Genomic DNA, 24,155 nt, shown 5'->3' with positions numbered 1-24,155 from the left:
CAAATTGTATTCCAACCGTGAATTACAAGTGGGCGACAGGACACGTATTTTGGGTAAGCAAAGTACACGCGTGTGTGTGTTACTATGTTGAACAGTTGGCTCCGGTATTAACGTCGGACCTGTCCACGTAGATAATTTTTTTACAGCACTCATGTCATAATATTAAATCCACATTAACGTCTGTTTTCGTTTATGTCCTACGTTATTTATATTACCTTAATGATTCTTGACCACACAATACGTCCCGTCCAGATATAACTCACTGTGCTGTTCATCCTGGAAGAGAAGGGAAAAGGGCCAAGGGCTAAAGTTGGTTTTGTTGAGTCATTTCTGCCAATCGGTAATTTTGACTTTTTCCAAGAGTCCCAAAAATATTTACTTGATCTATATTAAGGTATTTTAAAGTTAAACATTTTAAGTAACTTGAGACTTTTATTCCCCTAGAGGACTGTGTGTATATGTGTGTATATGTGTGTGTGTGTGTGTGTGTGTGTGTGTGTGTGTGTGTGTGTGTGTGTGTGTGTGTGTGTGTGTGTGTGTGTGTGCGCGTGCGTGCTTTGAAAGTTGATTGAATTAAAAACTGGTTCTCTACAGTGCCGTTTGTCCATTCCGGGCTTCTGTAGAAACATGGCGCTGCAACATGGTGGGCTCATGGGAAGAGGGCCCCTGGACTCTGGGGAAGGGGACCCCAGATAGACAGGGCTCATTCCAAGGTAACATAATCATAGCGTCTTATTTTCCATCTGCCCTTTGTTCCCTCCTCATTTCAACATACTAATGAATATTATATTCAATTTCTGCCAAATCCGTTCCGCTAGAGGCCACTAAATTGTAAACACTGCACTTTTAAAGAATGTTCCCGAGCCTTGCTACCTATTTTAGACACAATTACAAGTCCAGATTCAAGTAAAGTTTTACTTACTCAGCTCAACTCAAAAACAAGAACAGCCCCTAGGCCCTTAAACAGGAAAGGAAAAACTCTCTTACTCAAGAAATCAAGGTATTCCAAAAACCCAAAACAGAACAAATGTCTGTGAAAGTCTTGAATTGTCATTACAGCAGAGCAAAATTTAAACTCGAAAAGTGCTTCCGATATCCCGTCTATATCTCTTCCAAAAGAAATCCTCAGAGGCTTTTTTTGCAGAGGAACAATTCGTAAAAGGTAGCACTTTATTACCAAGGTAAAGATCCCCCAGAGGACTGACCGAAGCTCCTTTTGCACATAACATAGCCTTTAAAAGTGCAGCATTACGACTTGGGCCGCGTTTGCCATGGGACTCTGTTGATTTCCTTTTGGACTGAAGAACCGGGCCCTCACAGAGTCTTTTGTTCCGTTCAGCCCTGACATCCCAGCGCTGGACAGAGGCAACTTCCCCAAGTGGAAAATGAGTGTTGCATGTTTGACTAGCGGACTGAGGAGCGATCTGCAGAGTATGAAAGCACACTTCATCAATCAGAGCCCGTCAACTTGCATCACTCTCAACCTTCCTTCAATATGTCTCTGTTGGATGATTCTGGTTCCCCAATCACTGTCTCTGGATAATGTTGATTTATAATATTGGAAGATGTGTGGTTATATATTTAATGAAGTTTAAATGTGATTTAAATGTGTAAATTCACTAAATTATCAATAAGAAATCGCAGTTTACATTTATGCTTTTTATAAGTTTCTCCCTCACAAATTCTAATTCAATTAGTGTGACAAGAAAAGGAGGAGCCAGGTGATTTAAATAAAGACCTTGAAGACCTACGGATGCAGGGAAGACTGGTAAAGGAGAGTAGGCTATGGGGAGATTTTGACAGTGTTCCGTGCACATCCAAAATGGATCATTCCACTTAAGATGGTCGACGTTGTTGAGTGCAGCGGTTCGGACTAATTATGTGATTAAATGGAGAGGAACACAGAACAGTGTGTTATAAATACCACTGTTATCCTCTAAACTGCAGCACTTGCCAAAAGATTAAAGGTGGTTTACTGCAGGTCTAACAAATCACTGGTCCGTAGAAGTTTCTTAAAAGAAACGCATTGTACAGAGACGGAAATTGCGCATCACAGCCATCAATATTAAAGCGTTTCAAGGGGTTCGTTTCCACCAAAAAAAAAAGTTGCAGCAATTGGCCAAAGACTAGAAACATTTGACTTTTTAGGCATGGAAAAACATTTACTGGTTTGATTAATCATGGTTCCTGCTGTTGAAGGGAGTATGGGTAGGAAAAAAACATGAGAGTAAGTACATCCATCAAACCACATTCAACTTTCTGGCCTCTGACGGTGGAAGAGACAAACATAAGCTCTTTTAATAAAGGCCAATGCATACTATGCAGCCTTCAAAATATTTGTTTCTAAGGTTTCGTTCGTACGGTTTAGATGTGCACCACACATGATGTGTAGTCATTTCAAGCCAGTATATCTGCAGCAGTGCGTGATCTTAAGGGACACCACTTTTGATCCAATGCACATTTTCTTAGGCATAAAGACAAGTTACATATTTTTTAACTATAATGTTATAATGTAATATAATGTTTGGAACTAAATGCTAGGGTAACAGTTGACAAACCTGATCAGCAACCCTGTCATTTTCACCCCATACGCAGCAGTTTGCCAGTGGGAAAGATGGGTGTATTTAAGGAGTGGAGATGGTCAGCCACAAAGAAAAAATATGCAGATGTTAGGATTCAAAGTTGCTATTTGTAGACAAGAAAAATAACATTCTTGCTCAGAGCAATTCAGTCATGTCAAACGTGTGCAGGGCCGCAAGCAGGATGATCCGAGCAGAGAGATGTCCACATGAAACACATTCATGCTAACTTTTGATCTTACTTCCACTTCCATGTTTCCCATGTCATGGGTCCAAGAGAATGGTTTTCAGTCACTTTGCGCAGCATAAAGTGAAATAACGATACATACTAAAGAGAGGCTTATAAAAAATCACCGTGTGGTCCCCATCACTGCCATTTTCTCTCATTTGGATTTGGGCCATTGTTCATCTGAAGCTCTACACATACTCTATCGGATACGATAGTTCCCTCTGTCCTCAGGTGTGTGTCAGTCACCATCTCCGACCCGGGCCGTCCGTCAGGGTCGGTCTACGTGGAAGCCGTGACCCTTACAGATGTGCGACATAACTGGTGGGCTCCAATGGGTCTGCCGCTAAATCTAGAGGCATGACAACAGCAGCAGAACCTGGGCTCGGAGAATGGCCTTAGCCCTGCCAGAACAGGGAATCAATCAACATAATGAATCACGTTAGCTTGTGTGTGCTTCATTTTAGAGGAGGAGGGCTTTTTTTAAGAGTAGACCTGCCAGGAAAATACAACAAACATCCCCTACTAAATCAATCACTTACCTTTTTTATTGACCTTTCAATCAGAATAGAAGGAATGGAAGTAATTGAGTTGTAACTGTTTTAACCATCCCCAATAAATGTTTAATTCTGACTATGAGCAACAAGAAAGAACTGCAGTCCTTGCGGATTTGAGTTACTGATGAAAACCAGGTATGGCTCTCTCGAGTAGGCAGAAAATTCCCACAAAAACCTAATTGTGGCGCTATAGAAGGCACATGGCCGGTCGGGGCTGCCTTCTAATTACATCCAGAGTGGGCTTTTCAACAAATAGCTGGAGCTTAGCCACCGTATACTTCTCCTAAGCAGCCACAAATCAACATCCCCGCCACAGTGTCAGAGCCACTGTTTTGTTATTTGTCGGGCGCGACATACATCAATCTCAATTAACGTTGCAGTATTAATAGCATTGTAGTTAACATAACAAATGCTATTGTCAATTATACCGTCAGGTGGCCAATTGATCTTGTTTCTTGTTCTCCAGCTTCCATCAGCACAGAGGGATATGTACATCAAGTCTCTCTCAGTCCCTACCACTGCCGCTGACCGCTCGCCGTTCTCAAGCACGACTGTTTGAACACGGAAGGCGGTCAGCGGCGAGCGACAACGAGGGTCGTGCCTTGCCTAAGCCCCTGGGCAGATCACGTGATGGGGACACTGAGCTGCACTGTGGTCTGGGCGTTCCTCTTGGAGGGATTGATTTGATGTAGAATTGTAATGATTTGAGGGGTAGCTTATTTTATTTGGTTTCAGGGAGGGAAGGCTTGTTTAATGCAGTGCATGCTGGTGGTCCCACTTTGTGCCTTTTGTAGAATATCAAAGTTGGTCACTATGCCAAGTTGGAAGGAAGCCCCTTTGCCATTTTGTTCTACTGTTCTTAGCTGGATGATGTTTGATATGTTCCTCCATGTCTTTTTCCCATGTGTGTGTATTATGATGACTCTATACTGCAATCAAAATCTACCTCTGGGTATAAAATAAAGTGAACTTGAACTTGAAACTTGAAAATATAAAGGGGGCCCCTATTCAACCCCGGGCAAACAGTTGGTACAGTCCAGCAGGAAGGTGACCGGGGCTTTAATCTATCCATGATACACCTTGATGGACAGCCCCATTTCTGATGTCACAAGTGGATGGATTTTGAAATGGCTCGGAATGATATATCACGTGAAGACCTGGTGAGGGTGAAAAAAGGGTCCTTTAAGGCCAAATCCAAATGATTTAAAATAATAATAATTGTTGAAGATCAGGTCCATTTCGTCATATTGCGTTGCAAGGTCAGATTTTACTTTTCTACTCAAATTGATTGTCTTCATAATTTGTGTTTGTAATTTGTCATTGTGCTGTTATCTTTTCAATGTACGCAGTAATTCAATACGAGCCAGCTACCCCTAAACTCATCAACCGTCGGTCCTACTCAGTCCAGTAGTAGGCCCTGCTGAAACATTTTGTTGTGTGAACCAATTTGTTAGCGATACCGGCAGTGGGCACTGTCCACCACGGCAGCGCGCAGCACGAGTCTATCAAGCAATTACTGAACTATTGCATATGGAAGGACTAAAAATGGTGGGACAAAAACAATAACAGTAAAACAATAGAAAAAACTGCAATCATAATGTCACATAAATGTAGGGCTGATTTACATGAGCATGCATAATACCATAACAAAGATGTTGTCTCTTTGTTTCGTTGACTCACAAGTAACCCATGGGCTACAGAGAGATGAAAAGTCGGTCTAAACTCCCCAGATTTGGTCGGTTCGTTTCTGTTAAGAGCTTGGCTGGGTCTTCAGAGTCTGCTTCTGATTAACCTTGATTCCTTTCTCCTCTCATCTAATGTCTGCCTGAAGTCCTTCCACATACTTGCTCGTCTCTCTTGCGGATCAGCCCAGCACACAAACAGACATGTATAAAGAAGGATGGGGTTAAGGGATCAAGACGCAGTCCTGGTAAATTGCTGCCTCGCCCGTCTCCGGGTTGGCTATAGGAGATCCTTATATTTACATTTCCCGGTCCTGAAACCCTTTTGTATTTCACATTCAAAAGGCCGACAGTATTATTATATTCTCTGCTCCGACGTCCCTGTACAACACTTCAAAGACCACCCTACACAGCCCCCCAGGGTTTATTTGCTCAGTAATGAGAAGGCTCAACTGTTAATGTCGCTCCATTTTGCCCTCTTGTAAAATCTTGAGTGGTTTCTCATTGCATTCCTTGTTCAGGATCTAACTCCCGGTTCCATAGGAGTAGACCTGTGCATTTTTTGGCAGTGTTGGCGGACATTAGGCCAAGCCTCAGGTGCATATCTGGCCCTGAAGGACACATTCATTCATTGGAGGTTTGACTAATTAATGGCCCTCTCGGCAGCCCAGCTTCTCGTCCTCACAGGGATATTCAATCAAATTATAACCCATGGGCATCTAGGAGCTAAGGCGAGGAAACAGGCTGTAACCAGAGACATATCAATGTTTGGTTCAAGGAAACAGTCCGCAACCAGAGGCATATCAATGTGGAGTTCAAGGAAATAGGCAGTAACCAGAGGCATATCAATGTGGAGTTCGAGGAAGCAGGTTAGTGTGTCCGGCCTTGCAGAATGAACCATGGGGAGGCGGTTGTATACGATGGTTGTCACCTTTAATGTGTTTCAAAATCCAAACGATGAGCTCAGCAGGAGCCCTGGAGCCAATTTAATCAAGACTAATATTTGAATAACCTGGATTTCTGCTTTATCTAAATCAATAGTATGACAATGGAGGATAATTGATGTATTTATTGGACATTGGGCTTAAGAAAGGCTTTATATATTAGATATTGAGTAATTGATGAGGGGCTTATGTTAATACAATTCAACTAAACAAGACAACACAGTGTCAAGGGTGAACACATAAGCTGTTAATATCTGAATTGAAAGTATTCCTGCACCTTTGTGCGTGAAAACGAAAATTTCTCCACACATTGATGATCACGCAAACATCTGACGTTCGAACCCCTAAACAAGCTCACAGTGTACGAAATCAAAACGCCACATAAACCATTAGGCCCTCGTAAAACTCCTGCGGAGCGTCTGATAACGTTCACACAGTTTCCGAACCCATTATGGCGCTCTGCAGAGTACACAGGGAGCGGTTCCCATCGGCGCTTCCCCGAGCGAGAGCACATTTACGATTGACGTGTTGAACTAAGTGTAGGACCGTAACCCCTCAATGACACTAGCAGCTGTCTCTCCGGGTTGAAGCTCTGACCGTCGCTGCATCCAGGCCAACACATGAGCCATGAATCACCTCAATGGCGCTCGTACGCTTTTGACACTCCTGTGTCCATATGTCTGCATGGCGGTGTGTCCTATCAAATCCAACATGTTTCCGTGAGAATGATAGCAGATGGCGTCTCCGCTGACCCGTCGCCTCGTTTCTTTCCGTGATCGTCCGATGGCCTTTGGTTGACCTTGAGCGACCACTCAGCAAACCGAAGCCACTGCTATTCTTTCCTTGGGTCTCTCCACTGATGTGGTGGCCCCTGGGCGCGGCCAGCAGACTGCTGGGCTGACGGGGGTCAGACAGTAAACACAGAGGTGGGCCTTGCTGGCTCTTCCAGAGTATCACATTGGCGTGAGACGGAGCTGAAGGGGGATCTCTCCTCCACAACCGGCTGGCGGGATGTCAACGGCGTGAGGCTGTCAACGCACAGGAAGTGATGAACTGAGGATCTTGGCCCGCGCACGGACGGATCAAATGTATCCAGAATATGTCACCGGTTAAAATGATCCAGATGTGTGTGTGTGTGCAGTTGTCCTCTGTCGGGGAACACACACTCCATTCTGGATGTTTAGCGGTATTCCTTTCCCTCCATACATTCCGGAAGGACGGGTGGAAGGGGATGGATAGACAGATTGGTAGTTGGTTCTAAATCTAATATAATGCAACGTAAGTGATTATTATCCATCTTGGCAAAATACTGAAGCTTTAATATGGCTGGACTGTATATACTGTATGTACAGTACAAGGAAGGTCTTCTTTTACATAAACGTCGGGGCCAACCGCTAACTACGCTCAGCTGTGCCTCCTAAGGGAAACCACTGTTGGATTAAGTGAGCTCCAGTCTGCTACCTGGCTTTATGCAGCACCAACCAATCAGTCCCGGACTAATCTTGGTAAACTCAGAGACATTACAGATGGTGCATGTACTTCAACTGGTGGCAGTACACGGCAAAGACGGAAACCCTGGAAATTGGGGTTTCCCTGGGAATTGAGCTGAGAGCCAACTAGAAGGGCATCTTATGGTTAACCACCCCAGCAGCGAAGTTGGTCGAACTCATTAGCGGATGCAGTCAGTGGTTGAGGTTAAGGCTGCAGACCCACAGCCATTCATGTACGGGGGTTCTCCACGGCACAAGTTTGCCTTTCACAGGAAGAGGAACAACCAGATACTGACGTACAATGGCAGTTTGGAAAAAAGCTTTCACGTCAATGTCTTATTAGTCAGACATGTTACGGGAATGAAACATTCCCGAAGTTTAAATCCCACCAGTGATACATGGAATACCATTCCCCTGCCCATTTTCCAACTTTGGCCACGTAGCACCTGCTTGTGTGGGACAGTCCGAAGATCAACTGTTTGGAAACCGATTTCTGGAACTCTTTCCGAACAATAGCCTATTGAGCGTAACGGGAGGGCAATAGACTGTGCTCACGTCTGCCTAAGTTTAAAACATTTTGCCCAGATCGAGTTTTTCTCTCATCCGGAATGCTAATAACTCAACTAACTGCTCAGCTCTGTCCTTTGAACTATTGATTTGTGATTCTTTTCCATCGTCTTCGGCCAAACAGACGTACTTGAGTTTATGTAACATCCCCAGACTCAGAGCGGCAGTCTGCTTAATAATTAATAACTATCAAAAATCCACAAAACCAATCCTTACTCCAAGATTCATTCACTGTTCAACCCCTATAATTATGATGTACATTATCTTTGTTGTTGACAGAAAACATGCTTGATAACATCCTGCCAAGATTTTTTTAAATTAATTGGAATATGACTTCCAGAACAATGCCCAATCAAGTCCTACGGGGGTGTGTGATTCTTAAGCTGCACTGAAAAACGATTCTACCAAGTTAAACAGTGAACACATTTCTGTGTTCAACACAGGAATGTTGTGTTTAAAGGACAGCTGACACCATTGTTATGGGAGCCCTCGTCACCATAGCACTAATCTCTCTAGAACATCAGGTGACAACACACTGTGACCTCTAACCTCTCCAAGGTCAGAAGAATGTGTTTCGGGGCGGGAATATCGTAACATTTAGTGTCTGTTTTTTCTATGTTATCGGGTTGGGCATTATTACCCGTGGGCATTTTTTAGATTCATTAGATTAACAGCGCATTCTGGTTCGGTTTAAAGACTTTACGAAGGAGCCCAGGAGACCGATCCAGATAAGTTGGTAATAAAAAATAATTCATCGAGTCACGGGGAAAGCTGGCCAGGGGGCTATCCCGTAAAATGCACCATTAAGCATTTGTGGAAGGGATTTTCTTTTACCAATGCCTACCCTATCAACCTTCTAATCAGGGTCATGTTCTCACACACACCTGTGTGTGTGTGTGTGTGTGTGTGTGTGTGTGTGTGTGTGTGTGTGTGTGTGTGTGTGTGTGTGTGTGTGTGTGTGTGTGTGTGTGTTTATGTGTGTGTGTGTGTGTGTGTGTGTCTGTATAGGTCTGTCTGTCTGTCTGTCTGTCTTTCTGTCTGTCTGTCTGTCTGTCTGTCTGTCTGTGTGTGTGTGTGTGTGTCTGTGTGTGTGTGTGTGTGTGTACTTGACCTTGTGGGTGCGTGGCTTTCTTTAAGATCACTCCTCCCGCCTGCTCCCAGCGCAGCAGTTCCACCTGTCTGGGCGTTTAAAGGGAACGTGAGCGTTGATCCATGTGGGGAGGGATGTTATTGTGTATGTTGAGGTCTTCATATTTCCCTAGACATTCACAGGCAGTAAAGCGAGAGGTCACATCTTGGTATGGAGTGGATGCGATATGATGACGGTTGTCCAAACCCTTGCTCTGACAACACCGAGCAAGTATTTGTTTTTGTTTTATCGCCGCGTGCATATCCAATTAATCTGTAAACACTTGACTCACGGGGACTCAAGCTGGGGAAAAGTATGCGGTACCAAATTATCAAACAGCGTTATGTAACGCCCGATGAGCCGCAGGCCCGCTTCAGCTGTACTTTTTTGATTTAAGACAGGTATGGAAAATGGGGAATTCTGACGAAACACACAGTGGGGACCGGGAGCAGCTGGGATGCTGCTTTTGGGGGGGGGGGGGGGGGGGGGGTCTTAACAGCAGGTGTGCTGTTAAGAACCCTTGCCTCCATTATAATCATGCCACAACAGATGTCTGGACAGAGAGAGAGGAGAGAGAGAGACGGGGGGAGAGAGGGAGAGGGAAAGGTGATGGAGGGATGGAGAGAGATAGAGAGGGGGGGGGGGGTGGAGGGAGAAAAGGGGTGGAGCGAGAGAGAGTGAGAGAAGGGGGAGGGACAATGAGGGGGCGAGAGAGAGAGATAGAGAGGAATAGAGAAAGGGGAGAGAGAGAGAGAGAGAGAGAGAGAGAGAGAGAGAGAGAGAGAGAGAGAGAGAGAGAGAGAGAGAGAGAGAGAGAGAGAGAGAGAGAGAGAGAGAGAGAGATGATTGATTGACAATGAGGGGCTGATAGAGAGATAGACAGGAAGACAGACAAGGAGAGAAGAGAGGGAATGAAGAGCGAGAGATATAGAGAGAGAGAGGAAGCGAGGGGGGGGGGGGGGGGGGGGGGGGGGGAGAGGGAGTGAAAGTCAAAGAGATGGGCAGTAGAGTTCCTTGGGCAAATACTTCCCGCCTGCCTCCCTCGAGAAGCCAAAAGGTCATCATGACGTCACTTTTTTTCTCTCTCTCTCTCTCTCTTCTCTCTCTTCCTGTCTCTCTCCTCAGCTGCTCACCGGGACTCTGGGCGGCCGGCTGGGTGTGTTCCGGCCCAGCGGTGGGCCCCGTCTGTCTCCTGACCCCAGCGGGGCTCAACCCGGCCTCCCCACCTCGCCGCTGTAATTGCAGCAGGCTGTGTTCCCCCCGCCCCCAGCCGCCTCTGATTGGAGAAGGGCTGGGGGATTTTATGTCCTTTTGATTGGTCGGGAATTCAATGCGCCTCTGGGAGCCATGCCTGGTCTTCTAGTTGGTGATGTGTTTTTGGGCGGATTTTATTTTTAAGAAACCAGCCAGATGCATTTATTTTTGTTTGGGGTTACATTTTTTTGTTTAATTTGATTTATTTTGTTTTGTCGTTCTGTCTTTTGTTTTTCGTTTCATTCCAACATGCGAAAAAAAACCCGAAAAGAATGGCATCCTCCTCAAACACACAGCACATAGAACAGCTGCAGACAATACAACAAAGAACCACAACAGGGAAGCGCAAACCACACAATAAACAAGGAAACAAACAATCAAATTAAATGCTTTCCTGCCTTGCTTTCCCTCCGCCCATTTCTGTCATGCGTTGTTGTGCTTTGTTGATGGTTTCACTCCCGCCTCAGGTTAACGTACATGGTATCCGCACTCACACACCCAGACGTTCCTTTAAAGGCACCCAGTGCAACTTTATGTAAACATTCAATGAAAAATAAACATTCAATTTCTAGTATTTTTTACACGTAGTAAGTTTCAATAACTCCATACCATTACATATCGACATTCAAGGAGCAAAGATGAGACGTCGCTGTGTGGTGAGAACTGATAGAAAATCGTAAACAACAACAATCGCCGGTGGGGAGAAGCCATTTTTCCATTGACTGGAAGCCTGCTTTATTTATTGTAGGTTACAAAAAATAAAGAAAATGGCGGCATTGTTGTTGTTATCGATTTTCTATCAGTTCTCGACACACAGCGACGTCTCATCTTTGCTGCTTGAATATCGGTATGTAATGGTATGGAGTTATTGAAACTTACTACGTGTAAAAAAGACTAGAAATTGAATGTTTATTTTTAAGCCTCGAAAGTTGCATTGGGTGCCTTTAAAGTTTAAAGTTTTCAGTCAGGGGCCACTCTAGCTAGCCGTTCAGAAACGACCTGCGCTTGTGCAGCTCTGATCGTTTCCCTTCCACGCTATGACATCAACTGGGTGGGACCGCGTCCGCTGCCAGAGGCGCAGATGCTGCTACCGCCGTGGAAGCTGGCCCGCCCCCCCCCCTCTCTCACGCTCTCTCTCAACCTATCGCTTTCTCGCACTGTCACCAACAACAGCAGAGGAAAGGTCCTTGGCAAACAAAGCATTAGAAAACAAAGTACTGTACACTGTCAAAAGAATAATATGTGTTTTAAGTATTAAATGATAGGCCTACCTATAAACCTTTTTGAGTAGTTTCGTTTTTTCAAAGGCGTTATGACCACATCTCTATTTATCCATATATGTCTGCTGTTGTCTCGGAAGAGATCACCATGATTGATAAGAAAAAGGAAAATAAAGCTGTAGAGACAATACCTGACAATCAGTCAGTTGTAATAAAATTTACTTCCCAAATATGGATAATTTTTTTAACAATGATAATAATCTTTGATCAGACTTGATAGACTTGATACTGATGCATCGTATCTATTGAACGGATACTTCAATAGTAGGCCTACAGTTGGACAGAAGGTGGATGTTGTTAAAGAACTTCCTCTGCAATGATATGTGAAAACAATGTGAATTCATAAACCGTTCGCTCTGGGCCTCCTGCAGACCAACTCACACAATGCCATCCAGGTTACTCTCTTCTTGTCTGCATAAGGCTTCTCATCTGTTTATTGGCATCCCCAACCAGCAATCTGACTGTGGTGTGATTCACAATCTGCACACGGAACCATGGAGTGTGTTACTCACACCACCGACAAAGCCCAAGAAGGCTTGTGTCTGTTCACCATCACTGGCAGCCTCATGATATTGTACTTCTATCACGCACATACACACACGCACACCGTGATGCCTTTGTGTGGTAAGTGTGTGTGGTGAGAGAGAGAGAGAGAGAGAGAGAGAGAGAGAGAGAGAGAGAGGGTGTGTGTGTGTCTGTCAGTTTGTTGGTAAGTTTTGAAAGTTGTAACGAGAGAGCAGACAAGAGTAGTAGCGAGCGAGAGAGATTTTGAAACTTGACAAGAAAAGAAAGGGCCTCACCATCTTTGCTCCGTCCCTCCCCACATTTCTCCAACATCGAGAAGTGTTTCCTTCACACACTTGTGATTGACAAGCCTGATGGATTCCCTTATCCAATCAGGAAAGAGATGCGCTCATTGGTCACAAATGAGGCGGGAGCGGGCTAAAATCTAAACTGGCAGGCGCAGACAATTCAAAACAGACATTCTCACAGAGCATTTCCCTCGTTATTATCTGACGGATGGCTGTAGCATTTGCAACAAATTACACTCGAATAATAGCTCTTAAATTGTACTTGTGTGTGTGCTTGCGGGCTTGTGTGTGTGTGTGCAGTGTGTGTGTGTGTGAGTGCGCAATGTTTTTGTCTGCCACTGTGTGAGTGGCTCTTGCCAGTTCTCTATCTCATCGCTTTCACAGAAATCTTTACTTTTCCCTTCCTGTGTGGCTTTGAGAGTGGAACAAAATGATGACTACAACTGTCAGAGGACTTCATTTATGTAGTCGGTACTTTTCTTTTTCTTCTAATTTCTCTCTTAAATCTCTTGATGTGAATTAAATAATACATCAAAATGATTTGTGTGTCGGTGTGCGTCGGTGTGCCCGTCGGTGTGTGTGTGTGTGTCGGTGTGCGTGTCCACGTCTGTGGGCTTGTGTGTGTGACGTCTACTTGCGTATGTATGTGGTAGTGTGTCCGTGGGGGGACTTTGGTTAGTAGGATGTCACCAGGGGGCCTGAAAAGTCACAAGCAGCAATCGCTTCAGAGAGAGAGAGAGAGAGAGAGAGAGAGAGAGAGAGAGAGAGAGAGAGAGAGAGAGAGGCAGAGACGGAGAGAGAGAGAGAGAGTGTGTGAGAGAGAGACGGAGAGAGAGAGAGTGTGAGAGAGAGAGACGGAGAGAGAGAGAGAGCGAGAGAGAGACAGACGGAGAGAGAGAGAGAGAGAGAGAGAGAGTGTGAGAGAGAGAGAGAGAGAGAGAGACGGAGAAAGAGAGAGAGAGAGACGGAGAGAGAGAGAGAGAGAGAAAGAGAGAGAGAGAGAGTGTGAGAGAGAGAGCGAGAGAGAGACAGAGAGACAGAGACAGAGAGAGAGAGAAAGAGAGAGAGAGACATTAGTTGCTATGTGTGTGTGTATTCGGTGCTAAGGTCGTGTCTGTGCAAGGTCATTAGTCCCCACGCCCTTCTGTGATCTCACCAGTGAAGAATGAGTTTACGCTACTTCAATGAGGGCCGACCCAACCCCAACCCAAATGAGTTTCAAAGTGGCGCACGGCTTGGCCTTTCACAACAATTTGTCATTCATGTTGACAGGCGGGAAGAGGGAGAGGGGGAGAGAGAGAGCGAGAGCTGCCTGATTTCCGAGGGCCTGGAGTACTTGGACAGGGCATGTGACAGCACTGAACAGAACAACCCCTGGAAGAGGTCCAGCCGTAAACCGTGACATGTGTTACCCAACTCCTTCCTGTACTCCTCGGGGTTCCTGAGCTGCGTAGCAAAGGTGCACGCACGGCGCACACACACCCGTGCCGGCTCGTGAATGGGAAGCAGGTTTTTGTAAATTAAAAGAGTTTTGTTTTTGTTTTAACACAGTAGGATTCGGGTACCACTCAGACCTTGGGGGTGGCAGGTCCAGGTAGGGAACGGGCTCCAGGGGTATTGCCCGGCTCTCTGTCTCTCTCTGTGTCAAGGACTCCCCAGAGAGGAGACCTCTGTAAAGGAGTTTAGTGTGATTCACGTTCCCCATCGTCTAATGAGTACAGCAGCAACACGCATAGTAAATCACCAGCCTCATGCAAGTTCAGAACGTCTACAACCGCAACATGAATCATTTGGTGTTCCATAATTTATGTACAGTATATCCTTCTGGAAACCCATTGCAACGATGACACTAGTAGTATAACATTGGCCATTGTCTTTCCCGTGTGATCTAAACATCTCTGCATACAATAACATTGGAGGAATCCACACTAGGAACACACTATAGAGGAATAAAATTCAGCCCGTGAAGTATCTGCCCTTTTGCATGTTAGCACTTACTTTGGTCATTATCTTGGATGAGCTGTGAAGGCATCGACAGATATACAAACTGGGAGCAAGTGGAGTTATGGAGATACAGTCGAAGGGACGTTACGGTTGGACTGAAGACGATGAACTTAGTGTGAAGATGGGTGAAAAGAAAATAGCATGTGTTCGAAAGGTGTCAGGACAATCAAGGAAGGGGAGCCATGTGTTTAAAGTTAAAAATGGTGATGTCACTTTTTAAACAAAGTTACAAATCATTACAAAATAATGTAAAGGGGCTTGTGTTGTTAATCCTATAAAGTGGTAAAGCCTGTGCTTATCACAACCACTTGAACAAACCACTTCTTTATGTAAGTATTGGATGAGGTAATAAAAGTGTGTAACTTGTATTTTGACATGTCAATATTGAAACGGAGGCATATTTTTTTCTGAAAACTAATAATTCCGGCCAAACTTCTCAAAGTAAAGACTATAGGACAGATTTCATCAGCATAGTTTGATTCTAACCGGGGCCTGACAAGTACACATCATCCTTACCTCCACCTGCATCAGTAAATTCCTGCTGTTTAATGCTTTTTCCGGCCGGTGGAAAAACAAATTGTGTGTGTCTTTCCCGTCTGATTTTGTTTTAACCGAAGGAGAACAACATATGCAAAGCGGTGCTTGACATCATCCTCCGTGCGCATGGCGTTGTGCTGTGTCTAGCATATGCATGTCCATGTCTGTGCGCGCGTCTATTGCCTAATCACTTTGTTGCTATTGTCCAATGTTGTTGTCTGTTGTGGCCCCTTTTTTGTGTTTGTCTTTTAACATAATTTTCATATTTAGCGTAAACAAAGAGCTAGTTAGTGAGTTGTGATTGCAGCTGGTCCGGAGTGTATCGTCTGGAACCGTTCTAGAGCTGTTCCTAGTTCTCAACAGGGAGGCACCTGCGTGCGAGGAAAGCGGACCTCTATGCAGCCCATCAAGCCGCAGTGCCCTTTTCCCCGTACAACACCGCAGAAAGAGCTGGATTTAATAATAATGAACAGGAGATTCCGCTCGCGAGTGTTGCAGTTCTTCAGCATATCATTCCAATGAGTGTGCGCCCGTGTCAAAGTGCCAGCAGAAATATGCTCCCACCCTTTCCCTCTTGCCGATATGCGTGACTCGCCGATAATTCACTCTCTCTGCCAGTCCGACGCTGGGGTTCGTAAAACCGGCGCCAACGGCAACATATTATTGTGTTTCATCCGTGGGGAACCGCCCCCCCCCCCCCCAATGCGGAGAGTGTTAGCCTCCTCATCATTTCTGAACACTTGATAAATAGTTAGAAAGGGCTGAGTGATTACTCAATGTTATAGTCCACTCTGCCTCACTCCAACGATGAAGTCCTTCTGTGAAGGCCAAGTGGGGGTCGCTGTTATTTTTAAAGTAGGCCTATCTGTACTCTTGAGTATTTATTACAGTTGTTCTAAACCTGTGACGTTCACTCCACTAGAATGATGAGGTTTGACTACAAAGCCTTTCTAAAGTCAGCCGTCAACATAAAAACAAAAAGACAGTCGGCCCTGCATATTCATGATCTCACTTAAGTTGACTTTAAATCAGCAACCATGCAACCAGATTGACCTAAGCACACTACGACAACAGAACCCGCTTGGAAGGAGAGTAGTTGACCACGTTACCACCAGAACACCAACCTAGAGAGAGGATTGGGCTAATTCATACAGAACACTAAATCGTCCAGGAATCAGACAGAATACAGAGGAAATGTTGGATAAGCTCACGTCCACCCTTAAGCTTCTCAGCAACATCCTAATTCACTTATTTAGATTTACAAATTCTATCTTATGTTATTAGGAAATGGACGGGTTACGAAAAGGAAGAGATTGCCTCATGCAGATTTACCAGTTTTTTGTTACAAATGTGCAGAATTTGAAATGCTGATCCATGATTGGTTGGCTGTTTGTTGCCTGTTACCCAACTGACAATCAAGAGCATCTCCCAGAGGTTATGGTGTATTGTTCAGTAGACAGGATTGTGTGTGCCTTGAATTTGCTGATCTGTTTGACTCCAGGTCTTTTGCAGACTACATCTTTAGAGGCAAAAGGAGCTTCAGTTATTCTGCAGCACCTTCTGTGCCCAGGGACCCAAGGCCAAAGCTCCTCCCTCCCTCCTCTAAGCTCCTCTAGCTCTCACTTTCTCTCTCGCCCTTACCCCTCTCCCCCTCTCCCCCTTTCCCCTCTCTCTTACTCTCTTTCTGCCTGTCTCTCACATTCTCTCTCTCTCTCTCTCTCTCTCTCTGCCTCTCTCTCCCTCTCTGTCTCTCTCTCTCGTCTCTCTCTCTCTCAATTGTCTGTCTGTCAGTCTGTCTGTCTGTCTGTGTGTCTCTCTCTCTCTCTCTCTCTCTCTCTCTCTCTCTCTCTCTCTCTCTCTCTCTCTCTCTCTCTCTCTCTCTCTCTCTCTCTCTCTCTCTCTCTCTCTCTCTCTCTCTCTCCCTTTCCCCTCTCTCTTGCTCTCTCCCTTTCCCCTCTCTCTCACATTCTCTCTCTCTCTGCCTCTCTCTCCCTCTCTGTCTCTCTCTCGTCTCTCTCAATTGTCTGTCTGTCTGTCTGTCTGTCTGTCTGTCTGTCTGTCTGTCTGTCTGTCTGTCTGTCTGTCTGTCTGTCTGTCTGTCTGTCTGTCTGTCTGTCTGTCTGTCTGTCTGTCTGTCTGTCTGTCTGTCTGTCTCTCTCTCTCTCTCTCTCTCTCTCTCTCTCTCTCTCTCTCTCTCTCTCTCTCTCTCTCTCTCTCTCTCTCTCTCTCTCTCTCTCTCCTATGTTCTCTGTGTGTAACCATGACATCTCATTGCAAGCAAGGCAGTATGTAGCATGTAGCATGCCTCCCTACTCCGTTTTCCGCCTCCTAAGTTCCCTGACTGTATAAATCATGCAGTTTCACAGTAAGTCTTCGGAACCCATCAGCACCGTGGGGGAACAAGAGTCTGGAAGCTATTACTAAACGATTGCATCTAAAACATAAAAAAAGTTGCAGTTTTGAGAGAAAAGGTGGAAAGGATCAGCCGATTGTTCAGACTGGTTCAGCCCTCCTCCAACAATTAAGTTTATTGTAGTCATGGACTCGTGAATCTAAAGTTGGGAAAGTCACGTTACATTCAACCCACTCCCATACTGTGATGGAGACAGAGTTTTAGCCTGTGTTTTATGGATGCTGAAATTAAATCTTAACATGTCTGCTTGAAAAGCACTTTGGGGTTCCAGGAAGGCTCTCAAAACCCTTATGGTTATTATTGTTATTATCTTACTATTATCGTGTTATTTCACTCACTTCATCATTCTAGATGACCAAAAATCCTAGTCCTACGCCCAGTCTCTACAGGGGACGTACCCCATGGCCACTCTGCATGTATTCAGCACAAACTGCTCGCACAGCACATCTGGGAGCGGGCCTTGCTTGTTGATCTGTCCTAGGCCCGTATTACCCCCGTAACGTCTGTACGATATGTCCTTTATCAGAACACCTCCTGCTTCTGTAATAGACGGGGCCGAGGGTCCCGGTCCAGGTGTTACCCAGCTCTGAGAGGTAAGGACACAAGAGATTCAGGACACAGTGTATCTCGGGTCCTGAGCATAAATGCATCGGAAAGTTTAAAAAACAAGATGGAGGGTGAGACGTCCTTCTGGTTTTGCACTCATTGTGTCTGGAAGGTTCAAAAGTGCCAATGATGCGGTTGTTATTATCTTAAGCATTATTTCACGCATGAAATATTCCATTACCCCGTATCCACGGATCCCACATTACAAAAGTTCCATATAAACCTTTGGAGAAGCAAACGTCAAACATTGGTTATCTCACTTTCATAAAATGTCAGCCAGATCAGCCAAGATATCTTTGCCATCGCTTTTTTTTTTTCTGTAGGAAATAGTAGCTATTGAAACAAATATTTGGTATCCCAGGAGCCAGTAATCCAACTGTCACTTGAATTGTGTGTGTGCCACATCCAACCATTACTTCTGATCCAGTACACACAGTGCTGATTGTTGTTGAGGGTACAAAGATTACACGCAAAGATCTTCGGGGTTACTTTGATAACATTGATGCTGATTGGACAAAGCGACTCGTCGACATTCCTCCCGACTGCCTTCTCTCCCCTGAGGGTGGTCCGGCGTCGCACAAGAAGCCCACTCAGTGGGGAAATACTGCTGTGGAATCTGGACCGGTCCCACCTACAACAGGATGGATTCGTCCAGATTTCATGTTGAATCTCGTTTCTCAGAGACAGGATCCCATTTAAATCCTTTTGTTGAAACAACAAACAACTGGAAGAAGCCTGTGGTGTTGGTGGTTAATGGTTAATGGAAGGCACATATCTGTTTTTTTTAACGTTTTTTTTCCACGGTACTCATGCTCCCCTGTTGATCGTCTAATGGCCTCGCGGAACGGCTAGAGTCATTCGTGGAAGGCTCCTAGACATTGGTTCTGCTTAGGGGTGTCCGGATTGTGCAGCAGACAAGGCTAAGTCTCCTCGGGGGGTCAGGCTGCATGCCCCTCTCCCAACCCCTTCTTTTAAAGGAAATGTATGAATGAAAAGTATGAGTATGCAACTAGGGAGTCCTACTTGTCTCCCTACTGAACGAACAGTTTGTACTTTTTTTTGACTATCCTATTATATTTTATAATAAAAATATCACAAATAACATCAGCTACATCAATCAGCAAGGACAAAAGTTGAAATTCTTGTCCCTAGAATTCACCACACACACACTAGAACTGTTATTCCAGCTATGCACTGCCAATCATTCAGATTAATTGCTCACTTTGTGTGACTGCCTCTCTGTACTTTTGAACCATTGAGGGAGAGCTGCATTTGATTGTGAGGGTGCCTTAATCCCTTGTTGGCCTATTTCTTGTCCAGGTGTAGATTTTGAAGAACTGAATATAAATCAGCAGTGGGACACAGTTATAAGAATCCAATATTAACATCCAGATCAATGCAGACGACCAAACTTCTTCCTTTAAACCCACTAAACTTCATTTTCTATGCCAAGATAAACACATCTACTGGTTGGAGAGTCTAACTTAAATAGTATTTTTGCAGCCCATTTCGTCCAATTCCATTTTTTGTAACGCGTGCATATCAATCACAACATAGTGAAGCTTTAAATGCTTATTTATCATGGAGACAAGTTGGATATGAGACTGTTGCAAGCTAATAAAGCTGTAAAAATGTATAAAGTTTTGCTGCTGATTTACTGTACCTGACAAATTAACCGAAATGTCAGTTATATATCAGCGCGGCATGGCTTTCTTACAGAGCCTATTCTAACCTTTAAGCATATCTCATTATTTAGAACTGAACCCTAACCTTCAGTGCCTCTTTCCCTCGTGTTGGATCCATGGATATATGGTATAATCATAAATGTAAAACCGGAAATGTGGTGGCAAAGTTGAATTGAAACTGACCAATCAGGTCGCGTAACAACACAAATAATGGCTGCCTCCATGAGGACTTAATTATTTGCTGGTTTATTCACTTAAATTTAAGCAAATACTAATTAAAAAAAATTGCTTACTGTAAAACTAACTATGAGGCAACAGAAATCCGTCTGCAGACGGAGCAAAGGCATCCCTGGATGTAAAGACTGCACTGATCTTGGTGACCAAAGCATTGTAACTGTCTTTCGTGGCTTCACTGAGACATCATTTCTCCAAATCACTTCATTGTGCCAAGAGCCTTTCGCTGAAAAACACCTGCCAAAAATGTAAACAATAGCAATAAAGTACTTGCATGGCCACTCACAGTCAGGGTGTCCACAAAGCTCTGTACTCACCAACTCACATTTATTCCAAAAGGCGAAAGTGCTATATTGCCTTGGTTTACATTGGTGACAGGCACACTCACTATGAAAGAAGTGGTGTGTGACAAAAACACGTGGTCTATTTGGAAGATTAGCATATTTTACAATGCCAGCCGTTCATTTGTGTTTCTTAATTGTGGAAACAATGGTTACTGAGGCGATCAGGAAATATTTTCAGAAAATACTATTTGGAATTTAAGTTCTAAGCTAGTTCAAAGAGTGTGTGGCGGGGGAGACTTTTGTACCAGGGTAAACCCCAGAGCATGCATATCTAATATGCAGCAGGAAGAAAGCAGAGAAGTACAAAACTGTTACAAAAGTAAGCAGGCAAAAAACCAAGATGTTGACCTTCAAACAGCAGAGAATGATTTAGTGCTCTTTTGTTCAACTATTCCTGGTGTTGAATGACAACCAATTCAAAAGGGTCAGTTAGCTCGAAATCAAGCCATCATGCGGTCAATACAACCAAGGTTATCCTAACCTAGAATACATCACATCTTGCAATGTCTCCCAACAGTTTGCACAGCTCAGAATGTATACTGGCAACCTAGTAATTTATATAAACGAATGCCAACAAAACACAGTGAGGCCCGTTAATAGCAATAGTGATAAAGGGTTTTACAAATGTGAAATGACGTTTGTAACCCCATTCTGGGCCAAGAACTCCATCTCTCCAGAGCTGATGAGCTCAGGGTTAAAGACGGTGCCACAAATGAATGGCTTGTAGGTTTGTAAAATATCAAGAGTTTATTGAGTAACTCACAGCATAGTCAAATGCAATAGTACTAGTCCCATTGACCATTTTGAGTTTAAGCTTGGAGAAAGCCAAACTGATATTCACCAATGAGCCAGGAAAAGTTTCTTGTACCTTTATTTCAAGACTGGACGACATCTTGCATTCATTTGTTTTCCTATTCTGAAACGAGAAAGGTATGATTTAAAGCGATTGCAAAGTACACAAAGGGTTAAACATATTACAACTTGAAATCATTGCCTCCCATAGATGAAAATCAACCACAGAGTTACATTTACATTCAGGTCAGTAGAGTTAGGATGTTCATAAAAACAAGTGCCAAGCACTTACAATTGCTTGGTTAACTCATTCTCCATGCACAACAAAGATAGCTAGGATAAGACGCTACACAATGCTAAATACTACTTGGAAGTGCCATGACGTACAACGAACATACAGAAAGTGCGTACATTAAGTGCCAGGACGAACAACATACAGATATCTATAAGACCATTTATTGAATTTCCATGAATAAGGCCCAGACCAATGCAAATAAAAAAGCCCAAACATGTTTCAATAAAACAGAAGACAGATCATTAGCAAAGCAATAGTATTATATTATTCTCCTATAAATATATGAAATAAAATATAAGAAGGAATCTCAGAAATATTACAGTGAAATCCTAGAAATCCTAGAAGTTCATGCCGCGTGTGTGTTGCTTTTGTTGTTAAGAGAAAACACAGGTGTGTGTGATTAATTATAATGAGCATTGGACTTTGGGGCTATAACTGAGAGGGTTTCTGATTGGCCAATGTTAGTTGACAATACAAGCCTTATACCCAAATAAGGTCACTGGGTAATATATGGTCATATTTAAGATATCAATAAATGCTCTGTAAAAGCAGAAAGGCGTGTGTTGCTATTCTCTTTATAATGCATCATTCTTCTCTGTGTCAGATATCAACAGTCTGACGGATGTGTGTTTATATGGCCATCATAATTCCGAAAGAGGAGATGAACAATCTACACCCACATTTAATTCATCAAAAGGTTATTCCGTTTGAGGCTGTTGATGAAAACACCTAATCCCCCCTGCTGATGTCACGTCTGGAGGAGAGAGTGGAAACTGCCTGTCCGAGCGGACGTCCATCACACCTGGCCCTCTGCTGCAGATCTCTGGAGATCCCGCGGGCCGGCAGCCAGGGAACGCCTCTGTCTATGTGAGTGTGCGTGTGAGTGTGAGTGTGTGTGTGTGAGTGTGAGTGTGCGTGTGCGCGTGTGTGTGTGTGTTTGTGTTGGTTTGTGTTCTTGTGTGTGTGTGTCTTCGTGTGTCTGTGTGTGTTTGTGTGTGTTTGTGTTTGTGTGTGTGTGTCTTCGTGTGTGTGTGTGCGTGTGTGTGTGTGTGTGTGATTGTGTGTACGTGTGGTATGTGTGTATGCGTGTGCGTGTGTGTGTGTGTGTGTGTGTGTGCGTGTGTGTGCATGTGTATGAGTATGTGTGTGTGCGTGGGTGTGTGCGTGGGTGTTTGTGTGTGTGTGTGTGTGCGTGTGAATGAGTATGTGGGTGTGTGCGTGTGTGTGTGTGCATGTGTATGAGTATGTGTGTGTGCGTGTGTGTGTGGGTGTGTGATGCTCGACCTCACCAGCCACCATGTTCTCTATCTGCTGACGTCAACATTTAGCCCTTGCCGTTTCCGTAGACTTCTCGTTTTTCATACCTTGAGGCGTATTACATTTATCTACAGCGATTATTTTAGTAATCGATGACTTACCCCTACTGTTCCATGGCAATGTTTCTAAATTGTGCGGTTTTCTTTTGCTAAACGTTTACCAAAAACTAAACCTCCTGCCGGCAAATACTTAGTACAAGTTGTACTGTTCCACTGGGACAATTATGAAAATGACGTACCACAATCTACCAGTCGGTCTGTCTGTCCGTCTGTCTGTCCGTCTGTCTGTCTGTCTGTCTGTCTGTCTGTCTGTCTGTCTGTCTGTCTGTCTGTCTGTCTGTCTGTCTGTCTGTCTGTCTGTCTGTCTGTCTGTCTGTCCGTCTGTCCGTCTGTCTGTCTGTCTGTGATAAGTAGTCTACCTTGACCTATTGCCTATCTATCTATCTATATATCTCTATAAGTACTGTTTAAGTCTGCCTGCCTCTCTGTTGCTCTGTCTTTCAATCTCTCTATCCATCCTTCCATCTGTCTGTCTGTGTTTCCATCTGTGAGTTCATTCCTCCTAGTTATGTAAATCCAGTGATCGACACTTTTGAGAATGATTAGAGTGGACATTTCTTCCACTTTCCAGTCCCTGTCAGTGGTGTGTGTGCCTGCATGTGTGTGTGTGTGCGTCGGACTGAGCGTGCGTGCATGTGCGTCTCTGTGTGCATATGTGTGTGTGTGTGTTTGTGTGCGCCAGAGTGCGTGTCCTTGCGTGTGTGAGTGTGTGTGTTTTGGACAGCACTCTGTTCTGCAGTCTTACCTCTAAATGAGATTACTGCTTTTTTTCTCTGAAAGGTGTGCAAAGGTGCGTTTGACTCATCGGTATGTATGACCTGCTCTCTCCCGAACAGGTCAGTGCTCTCTGGCTCACAACAGAGAGGAGCTTAGCGAAAACTCTGAAGCTAAACCGTTTGACACGAGACACAACTTGCCAGTGCAAGGGTTGAAGCATCCGAAACATCTGTTCTATCGGTGATCTTCGGCATCATGTCCTTTGCATCACTCAGGCCCTATCACATGAAAATCTCCGTAGAGCTAAACCCTTTGCGTATTGATTCGATCATCTGTCTTATCTGGTTCTTAAATACCGCAGGGATCATCAAAAAGAAGAAACATTCATCTCAGGTTTAGGGGCTTCTGTGCAGAAAAGTCTTCAGCCCCCGCTGGTTTTGAAACAGCATGTGCTGCATTCTTTTCATCCAATGGAAGCATATTACGGTCGGAGTGACGCAGAGGGAAGGTAGGCCCGGCGTCAGAGTGCTGGAGCTCACATTCATTCCCCATCAGGGTCAGTTTGTCCCTCTGCCACAGTGGGAGAGGCTTGGCGGAAGACCTGCCAGACACCAGACAGAACCCGCCAGCTA

At 44.5% G+C, this 24,155-nt stretch overlaps 1 protein-coding gene across 1 annotated transcript in view; it reads left to right on the top strand.

The window, feature by feature from the left end:
- wdr27 (WD repeat domain 27) overlaps positions 1 to 10,989 on the top strand; it is a 46,217-nt gene extending 35,228 nt beyond the window's left edge. Inside the window, exon 24 of the mRNA XM_030378557.1 lies at positions 10,300 to 10,989. Coding sequence (XP_030234417.1) covers positions 10,300 to 10,413 — 114 coding nt within the window. The 3' untranslated portion in view covers positions 10,414 to 10,989. The remainder of the gene's footprint in view (positions 1 to 10,299) is intronic.
- Positions 10,990 to 24,155: the final 13,166 nt, after the last annotated feature.

The sequence above is a fragment of the Gadus morhua genome, chromosome 15, assembly GCF_902167405.1.
Source record: "Gadus morhua chromosome 15, gadMor3.0, whole genome shotgun sequence".
Lineage (NCBI taxonomy): Eukaryota > Metazoa > Chordata > Actinopteri > Gadiformes > Gadidae > Gadus > Gadus morhua.
Note: the sequence above shows the minus strand (reverse complement) of the source record. Positions and strands in the feature narration are given on the sequence as shown.